At 29.0% G+C, this 13,923-nt stretch overlaps 1 protein-coding gene across 1 annotated transcript in view; it reads right to left on the reverse strand.

Annotated features, from left to right (window-relative positions):
- LOC143235849 (protein maelstrom homolog) overlaps nt 1–13,923 on the reverse strand; it is a 58,365-nt gene that overhangs the window by 13,741 nt on the left and 30,701 nt on the right. Inside the window, exons 8-10 of the mRNA XM_076474088.1 lie at nt 7,770–7,832; nt 6,960–7,071; nt 876–992 (exon numbers count right to left, since the gene is read on the reverse strand). Coding sequence (XP_076330203.1) covers nt 876–992; nt 6,960–7,071; nt 7,770–7,832 — 292 coding nt within the window. The remainder of the gene's footprint in view (nt 1–875; nt 993–6,959; nt 7,072–7,769; nt 7,833–13,923) is intronic.

The following is a 13,923-nucleotide window of genomic DNA, read 5'->3' on the forward strand; positions in this document are numbered from 1 at the left end:
ATATTTAAATTATAATATATATTTGGATACCATTTTTAATGAAATACTCTGATAATAAAACTGTTTAATTAAATTTTGAAAACAACTATAACATTGTGACGTTCTTTGATCTGCCCATAGCGACAGGGTTAAGTATTATCAACTCACAATAAAAAAGCTGAAAAACCACTGCTAAACATAAGCATGAGGTATACAATACAGGAAAAAACAAAATAAACTGAAGTGTTACACAATTTCTAAAAGGAAAAAAAGAGAAGTAACTTTCAATACAGGATACTTTGTTAAAATTTCCTTAAAAAGAGTATGCTAGTATTAGGCAATTGTAAATTTTTCTTTCAAAGATGTGTATTACAGGTACAATAATGCTTTAAACTGTGTAAATAAGAAACATTTTATAATTATTTATTAACATTTTCAGACAAGAATATTTTGAATTGAAGAATGGTCAATACAAATATTTTTTTGTGGGAGAATTATTTTGTATAAAAGATCAACATCAGTAATCTTGAGTCTCAGATCTCTTGATTTCATATCGATGGTTAATGGCTATATTGCATAAAAGCACAATCTATGAATATATTATGTTGTGGTTGGTTGTTTATGATAAATTGAACTTCCAAAAATATAGGTTCAAAAACATTCAATAGTTTCCATACATTGCATTTAACAAGTTTATGTTTCAGATATGTGTTGTTTTATAAATCATTTTTCATAAACACTGAAGGAGAAATAGAAATATGCTGCCAACAACCTGGAAATGGTTAGATAAAAAAAATAGTTTTATCCAAAGACATAAATTCTACATTTAAGGAAAAACCTTTAACCGCATTTTCCTTTTTAAATTAAAATCAACTAAGTATATGTGTATGTCTTACCGTGTCATCCTCTTCAACAAACTTGCTTTTCACATTTGAAACTAATGTCTTGAACTGGTGTTCTGTCACAGGTTTTACAGGAACATTTACCTTGTTTATCATGGGTTTTGGGTCAGGCTGTCCAAAAAACAAATTAATGGTGCAAACAACAGTTACAAACAATGTCTAACTGCACTGTGTTAATATTACCATGATTAATTTTATAGTTCTTTCTAAACAACACAATGGATCATCTTAGATGGAAAAAAAAGAACATTAAACTTGGACCACATAACAGAGAATATGAAGTTTACAGGGTATATTAGAAATCTTAGTAAAAATCACTGACTTTATTATCCCGTTTTTTTTTAAATATTTCTTTACAACCTTGGGACAATAAAGTAATTTATAGATTTATTAAGATTCTATAGTTAGCAGTCAAAAGAGAGTTAAAAGTTTGTTGTAGACTCCTATAATTGCCAAATCTAGAGAAGCTGAAAATATGACAAGTTATAAACATCAGACATTTTATTCCAGAAATAAAAAGACTGGATAAAAGCCATAAGTTTATTTTGCTTGTAGCTGTTTCTTTTATTGTTGTAAATATGAAATTTGCTATTCCATTAACGTTTAGTTGCTAAGAGATACCTGTTTTACAGATATCAAATCAGATCATTTAAACAACTTAAGGCAATTTTATGAAGACAAAAAGTACTATTTTTCACCAGTACTTCCTCAAAATTAAAAACATATATTCTGCACTTGTTTATATGAATTTCATATCTTATACTTTTTTGTTTTTTAACTTAAATGCATGTACAAGTATTCTTCACTTTAAATGTGAAAGCTACAGGGTGTTTGGAAAGTCACTGTGCAGTTTTGTAATCATATTTTATTCAGTCTATTTCAAGCCAGCAATTAATAGTGGTGTTTAGAAACAAAATAAGAAGGATCCAGGCCTGTATTGATGCCAACAGGGGTCACTTTCAACATTGTTTATAATTGTCATTCATATTTACCTCCTGTATTCAATATTAAAACATGTCTGTTAATAAATATACAAGTGCACAGTGACTTTCCAAACACTCTGTATTATACAACCAAATGTTTCCTCAGACCCAGCCAGTTGTGACAAATCCTTTATAGTATTTTAAAAGAATCAATGTGGATTCTTCTAACGATAAAAACATGAAAAATAAAACAAATCTCAACAGTAAATATCCTTCATATTATCAGCACAGAAGCTTTGTTTCACACTTGAAAATATGCTTCTTTCAGTTTCTGTCTTTGCAAAGAAGTTGAATACATTTGGGTGAAGTAAGTTCATCTTGTTAGTGTCAGACTTACTAACACTAATGAAATCACTGAAATAAAACGTTTTGCAAGTTCTGCAGCAAGCTTACATTTTCTACACAGTAAAATTTTCACCACATGTAATTATCTTGTGTCTACCAAATTGGTACAAATATTTTACATTATATATTATCATCATGTCTGTGAAATCATTCTGAAATATGTAAAAAAATGCTAAGCCTACATCACAACAGTGAAAAAGAAAGTCACTAAGTTTTCCTGTATTATTTAGGTCAGAGAAATCAACATAGCAGGCAAGTTGAAAAATTGGATGTGTTGATCATTCAGTTAAATGCTACACAAAGCTCTGTATGTACTTGCTAAGAGATTGGTATTTAAAACCCATACTTTCAGGTACTCACAATCAAAAAAGCTTTGTATGTTTTTGCTAAAAAATCAGCATTTAACCTGATAATGACAATACATTCAGACTAAGGATGTTATTTATCTATCATTAAATTTCATTCCAGTAATAAAAATAGCAGATGAAATTACTCAAAATTGGACAAGGACTTTCCTAAAGATGTATAGTTTGAGAAAAATATCTGATTTTGGTTTTTGCCACTATTTCTAATAAGAATTCATTATTTTATGTAGATATTACTACTCAGGCTGATTATATCACTTACAAAGTGATTTTTATTCTGAATATAAAAATACTATTTATCATCTTACAGTTTTCACATTTCATTTGCATTATCTCTAGAGCCTCTGAAAGAATATTAAATTTTTTTAAAGGTAAATGTTTATATTTTACTTTTCATTTTCTCTGCTATATCACCAACTCTAACTTATGATCAAGTGGTTAAATTAACAAACAGAAATACTTACACATCTTTTCACTCTTGAGTGAATAATCATCTTTGAGTCACATGTAATTATACATCATTACCTTTTGACACATACTTTATTTTTAATGTGTTTTTTTTCCTTTCCTGTTCTTTATCTTTGATTATTTCTGTCAACACACATCAATAGGTTCCCACAGGTAATAGAATGAAATGAATTGCAGAGATTTTAGCCTCCAGCAAATGTTTTTTACACACACACACACACACACACATGCTTGTTAATATAAGTTTTGCATTGTAATGGAGGAGCTTTGGTTACTTTATAAAAATATTACACCTTGCAAATTTGAATTTTAAAACACAAATAATATGTAATTCAGTAAATACAATTTAACTCTCAATCTAGTTATAACATATTTGGGTAAGAAACAACTGAAGTGCTACAGTGAACAAAGCAGCCAATAATCACACAAGCAGTTACATTTACTCAAAGATGACAACTTGTTGCCAATTTCAAAATAATTACTGGTGGATTATAGTGTAAACTGAGTTCTTACTAATGAATATAAGCACATACATGCTGAAAGTACATATAACTTTTACAGTTCAATGTTAAGTATTGAAAGTGTGCATAGTACCTGTTGGTCAGGAGTTGACATTTATTTCTTGTTTCAACTGCATTTAACAGAAAGAATTTTATATGTGTCAAAAGCTCAAGTAAACTACATTTTCATCTAGACTTATAGGTAAGTGACTACTATTTTATGCTTCAAGCTACAATTAATCAAATTTCAATATTGTTATAGCTTGTGTGTCATGTGACACAAAATTGAGAGATTTCAGTACAGCTTTCATACTTCTTTTGACATAAAGGGATAAAAACTAAGACAATATAAAACTACTTGATAATAATAATTTGACTAATATATGTTTATAGTAAATGGTTTAATGAAATTTTGAATGTAACTCAGTGACGTGAAGAAAAAGAGTTTAAAAAGCATGTTTTCGTTAAAGGTTTAAAGGACACGTATTTAGTCAGTCATAATTTTGAAAGAATAAAACAGGTAGCCAGAGAAATGATTGATCACAAGAAATAAAGGTTGAAGTTGAGGAGATACAGTCAAATTACATATTGGGTTGAGGAATAATTTGCGAGCGTTTTTTCAAGTTAAAAAAATATATTCATAAATGAAACGCTTTCGCAAAATATTTCAGGTCATTTGGTAGATAATTTTTTGCTCTAATAGATGGTGTGTTTGATTTTCATATGTCTCTAATTTTTGCTTTCATTTTCAGCTCATTAAATGGAATGTCAAGTGGACAAAATCGAGCATTTTCGACACCATCTGCTTTTCGCATTTAATTTCTTGCAATTTCGTTTGAAACAATGCATACTATATACCTAGGTATTACATGAAATAAAGTATCATAATAAATGTTTTGGGTGTAATGTGTTCATGCATTGAAGTATTGTATAGTCTTGCATGTAATGCTTGAATGAAATTATTTAAAATGCTCACAAATTATTCCTCAACCTAATATTTCCCATTTGTCATTCTTACTAACTATTTGATATGCAAAGAAAGCAAACAACTTACTGACATTTAAGTCACCCAGGGGGATACAGAAAAAAAAATACTTCTTTGAAAAAAATTTCATGCACTTTAAAGGATTGGTAAGCAGCTGTATAGACTTCAACAAGGGTCTGGTCCTTCAGACACTGATGAGCCTTAAAGTTGGCAACAAATAAATGTTTTTCAGTCGTTATGAAGAAATGTATTGCAAACAAAGAAAAAAGCCAGATTCAAAAGCAGATTACACATTACAATAAAATAAAACAAAGTATTAGCAAGATGATATAGACTGAGGCAACTGAGTACTATCAAAAAAGATGACTCCTGTGACCTCCAACCTCAATAACTTAACCTTTCATATGAAATATATATTATGTCAAAATAAAAGAATTCCTGCAGTCTCTCCAAATTTCACTGGAAAATCATCATGTAGAGAAAAATACAAGGAGACAATCAAATAGCATGGAGTGAATAAAGAAATATAAATACAGATTAAGAGATTCCAAGGAACAACAGACTTCATGAAAGGATGCAGTAAAAGTTTATAGTATTCAACAGTAATCAAAACAGATGCTGTTGCTTATGGTAAGAATTATAAAATGATGGCTGTTCAAGAATATTAAAAAAGGAAAGGAGTAATTGATTGTCAATGTTTTTTTGTTTAGTGTTCAAGTATATGGTTTTGTGGCTGTCATTCCTCATGACTCGGGGAACAATTTACTTTCTGAATTAGTATATCTTTGTCAGTAAAATTAAAGTAAGAGAGCCTTTTAGCAAGTATATATAAAAAGAAAATATACTATCAATTGACCATAAGAATTAATTTATTTCCTTTCTTTCACAAGTAAATATAAACATTTTACAAATAGAAATATTTTAAAAATAATTGTATCTAGTTTGAGTCATTACATAAACCAAATTTTCATACTCCTCTCACATAAGAGATTCAAAGCTGTAGCAGGAGCTTTTTCAATTTTTCTGGGCTCTTCTTAAAAAGCTGTGTAATGTTTTAACTTACACACAATTTTTTATGCACAACAAATAACAACTGAAACAGAGCATTGTAAAGATTTTTTCATTCATCATCACCAAAAAAAAAGTCAAAATATTCCATAAACTTGAAGAAACAACTGCATAGTTCTGTCTTCAGACCAATAGCCAGAAATCACAAAATTCAAATACAAATACTACAGGCAGCTAAGAGCAATTTTTTTCATTTTCTTTCACCTTTCACTAGATCAATAAAATATTATAGCAGCAGCAAAAAAATCAAAAGAACAAAAGAATAAGAAACTGAACAACAAAACATAAGTCCTTCTTACTAAATATTGAAAACCATGTTTATCTCAGTCCATTTCTTGCTTGATACCTCACTACCCTTGACAACTGCCTTTAGTCATCTGTAACAATACTTCAGGCACGTATCATGACGTTTAATAAAATACTTATAATAAATACATTTAGAAACTATAATGCTTCTCAAACATTATAATTAAGATAACTAATTGAACATAACTTTCATCCTATAAGATGTTCATTTATAAAACATTTCTATGTACAATATAAAGAAAACAGCCTACACACAATTAATAAGGTAGATCAAAATGACACAGAATAATTAAAAAAAAAATATGTTGACAGTTTGGCTGTTTTGAGTTTAGACATTTTGTTTGCTACAACTTCCTGTCATTCACTTAGCATGTAATGTTATTAATACTGTAATCATAATAGCTACATTTGAGAATCTTCATTGATACAGTAACACTACTTATAATCATAAATCATTACTAAAAGATTTGGAATTATTACAATAAACAGCAAAACAAAAATAAATTCAAAGAGAGTAACAAATAACTATCAGCAGTTAACTTTATACTGTAATAGACTTCTTCAATCTCAAAAATCAGAAACTTATAAAATAATAAAAAAAAATGACCCTAAACTTTTAAAAGATCAGAGATTTGCAATAACTTATGCAAATGTGTATGCCACCACTTGGTAAGTTAAAGTTACTAAAGCATACATAGAAAGAATAACACAAAAAAGTTTTGACACTAACAGCAGTTTACTAAATATTTGGGCATGTTACACTCAGCAGAACATTCACAAGGAAGCACTCTGTAGTTTTATGTTTGGTAAGTCTAAGTTACTTGACATTCACATGAACACCACATGCTAATAATTCTTGTCTGTACAGTTCTGAGTTCGAAATGTGTATAAATCAGTCAAAATAAGAATTTTGTATCCCTCCTTGTATAAAGTATACAACATTAAATTCCAAACAATTTATGAAGTTGGTCTAACTAGACTTTAGGAAAACACAAGAAATGTAATTAGAACTGATTACTATATATATAGACACCCACACAATACATCCAACTACTTACAAGTTTTGGTATCATTCTTGTAAAATTTTGAGATTCAAACTCTCTTGGAGGTAAATGATTCAAAGTTGGTTCTATATCATAATATTTACATACAGCATCAGACAACATAAAACTGAAAGACAGAACAAAGTTTTGGTCATTTTAAAGTGGAATTTTATAAACATATAGATATATCTTACTAATATTTTTGTTAAACATTACTACTACTTAGAAAACATACAAATACCCACTTTAATAAACACATCTTAATTCAAGTATGTAATAATACACAAAATAATTGCAAAACTTCAGAATTTTTTCAAACTTAAGTTATGTTCATCTATCTAGACAAAAAAATTGGATCATTTGCAATCTATATGCCATCTAAACAGAAACACTGACATATATTTCAAGTGATTAAAAATCAACATAAACAACAAAAAAAAAAAAGCAAAGCAATAATAATAATACTGAAAACCTTTAGTTGTAAAATCCTAACTTCTCCCATCAGATGTTTATATTTAATACAGTAAATTTGTGGGAGAAAATTCAATATTTCGTTGATACAACTTACTGTAACATGATCTCAGCACACATGAATAGTTCTGATTGTTAAATATTAATATATTATTTAAACATATTTTAAAATTTAACAGAATGAGTGGAGAAATTACAGTGAAATACGATGTTTGAACATGGCTATGCTGCATTAAAGAACTTTCTCATACCTTAAGAATTTCACATTTAATAAAACCATTAAAATCATAACTATCCTTTCATTTCTTTTACTGGTAAAAAATCCTCATAAATATTATCACCCACAATCCTCACCATAATCTTTGAGCTCTGCCCAGAGCACAATGAGGACTATCAAGTTCTTCATGGAAGTCACACCTGTTTAAAACACATTAGATGAGTTTATGTTTCATAAAAATAAATGTATTTCTCCTTAACATGAACTTTCTAAGACCAAAACTGTACTCAACACAAGCCCTTTCACAAAAATATACACCAAATATGAGAATGAGGATACTGTTTCTATACACGTCTTTCACATGGTTTCAAAGAATGTTCCTAGTTAAAATAAAAATTACAAAAGGCTTACACATGAAGTTTGGGTAACATCAAATATAAGTAGCAACATCAAAACTTTAAGTAACAAAAGCAAAGATATGTCACTTTTCAAAAAAAAAAAATCAAGTGTTTATTTATGATTGACTTCAAACTTAAATTTAAACATCAGTATTTCTACAATTCTACTTTATAATGTTATAACCAAATACTTTTTTCCTGATATGTTCAACTGGTGTTAATCTAGATTCACAAATTATAAAAAACAATAACACTTTGTTACTAACTTAGTGTACACAAGTAGGTATACTTTCCAATAAAAACAATGTATTAAAATACACACGCAAATATTAAATGTATCTCCATAATTTTTCGATTTTGATAAAATTAAATTTATTAGTTTTCTATGTTCTAAAAACTTGATTTATCAAATTTAAATACTTAAACATGTGCTTAAGAGCCTTAAAAATTTAATTAGTCATGATATATATATATATATACATACATAACGTGTGTGTGTGTCCACACACATGCATATCTATTAACCCTGTCCACCTGTTTTAAATACTTAAAACATGTGCTTAAGAGCCTTAAAAATCTAATTAGTCATGATATCTATCTATATGTGTATGTATATCTATTAACCCTGTCAACTTGGGCATTTTTTACTGCACATGACACAAATTTTAGTGTCTTACATTCAAAATGTTATTGAACTACTTTTTATGTTATAGTAATTATTATAGCATAAAATATTAGTTAATAATCCAGTTTGAATAGCATATAAGTTTTAAGTTCTTAATTCTACAAGACAATATTTGAAAAAATCCTGAATTTCACCTCGTGTGATACATTTTTTCTTAGCAAGTCATCCTCCTTAAAAATAAGGATCCTTGAAAAATTACAAAATTAAACTTAAAGTACTCTCTAACTTTGCTCAGGTTAGCCTCATTTATTATAGTCTTCAATTTTGTTTGGATATAGTTATCAAATAGAAAATCAGACCCTTCCCACCACACCCACCTATCACATCCTCTTTCATAATTCTCCAGTAGTTCCCTTTTACATTTAATTACATATTACCTATAACCTAGAAAAACAGACTTTTCATCCACCAAATGATGTGTTGTATAACATTATGTTCAGAAGTATTAAATGTCAGTTTCATTCACAGTACAAACAGCATTCCCATGAGAAAGTTAATGGTTGGCTTATATGAATTTGTAGCAGGAATTTGTCTAATTTTTGGATGTTATTATTTAATATTGTTTGGAGCATTATTTAATTAAATAAAAATTATTAATTGCAATACTATGAGTAGTATAAAAAAACCAAGGTTAACTCTCTTTGACTACTAAGAGCAAGAAAAGAGATAAGTATTTAATTCCTGTTTTTAATTTTTATTCTTTATGTGAAATTATAAAAGTAATTAAAATGTGAAAATAAGGATATTTTTAGGTCAGTCAAGAGTAGATTAAATAAATAGCAACAACAATGAAATAAAAATGTCTGACGAGACACACGAGCTGCTTGCACTGGTTGTAGTTTCTCATGGGAAATGTAATTTGATAGCATAACATCAGCAGCATGTTCCCAAAGTTGTTTACAACTTATACGCACATGAACAATATTCAGTCACAGCTGAAAGGACAACATAACAATAAAATTTAATTATTAACAGATGTGGTTTTATATTACAATATGAAGTTATTACAGAAAGAAAAAAGGGTAATTTAGATTTATTACAATGTTTTTTGGTGGTTATGAGGTTGGTCAGATTTACAGATCCCATTTTAGTTAAGTTAGAAAAAATAACATATAACCTATCAAGTTTCACTTAAAAAAAAAAACTTTTGAAATTTATTTAGGATCTCTTAGGGATAACATAAAAGAAGTTCCAAATTTTTAAGGTGAGGAAAAGTATTTTTAATTTTAACATGAAAAATACTTTGCACATGGACTATTCAAAATAAATCCTGAATATATTTATGGACCAATCTATTTTATTAGAAATACTTCACTAAAAAATATATGATTTTTTCGTATGTTAAACATTTATATTATTAAGTGAAATACTCCCAAATTTTCTGAAGATATCCACAATATATTGAAAGTTAGAAATATTAAATCTAAAGAGATTTTCAAATGAGATCAAGTGGTTTCTCATACAGACCAACCCCATGCTGAAAGAGTTAAATCTGGTACAAGAGTTAGACTATAGTAAAAAGTTAGAAATGAATTTATGGTAAGTACTTCCTTCCACTCACAAATTAGCTTTTCCCATTTTATGCCATCCTCTATATGCAAACGTTTCTTCAAATGTATGCCACAAGCCTGTCTCACACAAGAAATAAAAACAGTAGCAACAGATACAGAAATAGAAATTAGAAGAGCAAGATGTGAGTGCTCAACCCCATAACATCCCACATATATATCACAATAACACTTTGTCACTAACTTGGTGTACACATGTACGTATACTTTCCAATAAAAACAATGTATTAAAATAGATATGCAAATATTAAATGTATCTCCATAATTTTTCGATTTTGATAAGATTAAATTTATTAGTTTTCTATGTTCTAAAAACTTAATTTATCAAATTTAAATACTTAAAACATGTGCTTAAGAGCCTTAAAAATTTAATTAGTCATGATATATACATACGTAAAAATGTATCTCAGAATGGCTGGTATGAATATTAACACTTTTACTGATTTGGAGAGAACCATTTTTCGATCTTCCTAGGTCATCTTCAGGTAATGAAAGAGAGATTTTAAATGTGACAGTTGATGGACACGCATTAGGAATGAGAGTATAAATGAGTACAGGACTGTAGGTGGTGTTGCAGGTGGATGTTAGGTTATTAATTAGTATAAGTATAAAGGTATTCCTTTATACTGGTTTAACTTTGGTTTTAGTTGCTGTATAAGTAGGGCTTCTTTGATTTTGCATTTGTTTATATTTGTTTCCCTACTTAGTATCTGGGTGTTTTCTATGGTTATGTTTGCTTACTTAATTTGCAGTGTTCAGAAACGTGTGAAGGTGTTTTTGTGTTCTTTGAATCTAGTTTCCATTTTTCTGCTTGTCTCTCCACTATAGAAATCATGGCTGTTGTTGCAGTGTATTTTATAAATTATGTTGGCATTGTGTTTGTCAGTGTAGCTTGTACATAGTATGGATTTTAGTTTCGTACCTGGTTTCTAAATAAATCTGGTGTTTACTGGAATGTTGTGCTTTGTTATAAGTTTTTTTTTCCAAGTGTTTGTTATTTTTTCGCTGATGTCAGAAACATATGGTATACAGCAGTATAAAGTTTTATAGTTTGTTATATCATGGGATTTATTGTTGTTGGTCTAGGTGTGTGCATATTTTTTCCACAGTTTTTTGAGGAAATTTGTTGATATTGAAGAAGTGTTTTATTTTGTTGATTTCATTGTGAATTTTATTTGGTGAGCATAGTTGTGGCTGTCTTTATTTGGTTTCTTAATATGTTAAGATTTTGTTTTGTTTAATGTGCTGAGTACCAGGGAATGTATAATCCAGTATGGGTGATTTTTCTGTGGATTTCTGTTCTGAGTTTGTTAGTTTTCTTGTGTTCACAGGTGAACTTAATGCTAGGGTGTATCAAGTTAATGTGACTGAAAATACCAAGTGCGTGTTCTGTAGATGTGAATCTAGCAATTGTATCATTAACATACCTGTACCAGTATAGTGGTGGGTATAAGGCTGAATTGATTGCTTGTGATTCAATCTGTGTCATAAAAATGTTGGCTAGAACTGGTGACACAGGATTCCCAATAATTGGGCCATTTATTTGTAGGTAGTTTTGGTTATTGAACATAAAGTTAATTTTGGTGGTAATGAATTCTATAGTGGTGGCTAATTGGTTGCTGGGGATGTGCACCAATGGGTTGGGGGTCTTGGATATAAAGTTCTGAAGCTATCTTGCAGGCTTCAGTTAATGGGACGTCTGTGAAGAGGGAGATTACATCAAAACATCTACCTGCCCAGTGTTCAGAGATTTTTGGTGGCCTTAAAAAGGGCCATTTGAATTGAAAATAGAAGAATGCAATTACTTCAAACTGGTGTACTGGCATGTTTGGCCAACTCTTCATGTAAAAGCAGATATATTGCACTCTGGATCTTCCTGCTCGTGAGTGCTTGTTGTAGCAAGTGAGAAGCTTTGGCAGCAATTCTTTCAAAAAGTCACTCATGATGGATACAGCTTTGCTGGAGATTCTGGACCTGCTTGAGAACCTTGTAAACGTAAATACCAAAGTTCTCCTTCCTCCTCTTGATTTGCTTTTTCTTGTCTCCAGCTTGTATGGCTTTGTGGGCATTTCCAGCCTTCTTCTGTACTCTTGAACTCTCTCTTCAAAGTGCTTTTTAACTTTCCCTCATAGCATTTGTTCCTTGTTACCCGTTACGACCATGGTAGGCATATAATCTATCATTGACAGTTAAAAAGGCACACATTTGAAAGATGAATTACAGGTGCTAGACTGTGTGATCAGCAAAAACTTATCCAGAAAATCAAAAATCCTCCTTAAGGAATTTAGAGTGTACTCATTCCAATTACAAGCTTTCAAATGCAGCAAGAGGTACATCCACACAGAATAGTGTCAAGATGTTAAGTGACCTTATTTGTAACTAAAAATAGTTTAGAACTTTTAAGCAAAATTTCTCTAATTTTCATTTATTTATATTTATTTAATATATTCTTATATTTGTTACAGAATAGCTTAATAATTTTATTTAAAGTTTGTTTATTAAATCCATTAATTATTAATTTCTGTATCTGTATTTCAACATTACTGGTAAAATATTGTAATTTATTACAAATTTTACAATATCTGAATAACAGTAGGGTATGGTACATTACTATTAAAATTGGGTAAACCATAAATTGGAAAGGTAAAATATTTTCTTTTATCAAAAATATTTATATTGATATCCTTATCAATTATTTTAATTTCTAAGTCTAAATAATGTATTTCTGTATTAGATATTGAAGTATTTCCAATTCCTGCTGGATAAATAATAGCATTTTTCACAAAAAAATATTTAGTTAAAACTCATTGTTTTTGTCTCAGAGGTTTGTTAAGCTTACTGAAAAGTTTCCAAATTTTGTGAATATAGACAAAACAATCAAATTTTATTATATGAAAACCGTAAATATCAATTTGGGGTCAATATTTAGATAGAATTAGCTGAGTTCTTAGCAAGAGTTAAAGGACATTGCTTGCTTTGTACATGTTATTCTTCAGTGTACTAGCACTTTCAGAAAGAAAAAAAGTAGACTTAACTTTCATCAGCAACTAATAATGAAAAACAAGAGGTTAAAGGTAAGTATTATATTTTTGTTTTTCATGAATATTCATTATTTATTATAACATTAACTACAATGTAAAGTTAAATAAAGTCAGATTATGAATAAGTAGCAATAATAAAAATTCCTCATGAGGTATTATGGTGTGAGCTATGCATTCTCTGATTGATTTACAACTTTTGTGGCAGGATTATTAGTTTTACACATCATAAAGAGCTATGAAACCAAGTATATAAAGCTTCAAGCTATTTAGGATAGACAATGTAATTTCCTGTTACAATCTGCAATCATTCTAGAAAGAAAAAAAGTAATTTAGATTTACTTAATTCTTTTTATGGTGGTTACAAAGTTTTCAAAATGTCCAAGTATATATAGAATAGAAAAAAAAAGGTAAAATATAAATTTTGGAGAAAAAAAAGTTTGATATTTACTTAGAATGTCTTAGATGTTATGCAAGTGAAACCTGAAAACTTTTAAAACAGGTATTTTCAATTTCAACATGAAAATCACTTTGCACTCAGAACATTCAACATCCTAATTCAAATATATTCACAGACAAATCTTTAGCAAAAATACTTAAAG

This window comes from Tachypleus tridentatus, chromosome 12 (assembly GCF_004210375.1).
Source record: "Tachypleus tridentatus isolate NWPU-2018 chromosome 12, ASM421037v1, whole genome shotgun sequence".
Lineage (NCBI taxonomy): Eukaryota > Metazoa > Arthropoda > Merostomata > Xiphosura > Limulidae > Tachypleus > Tachypleus tridentatus.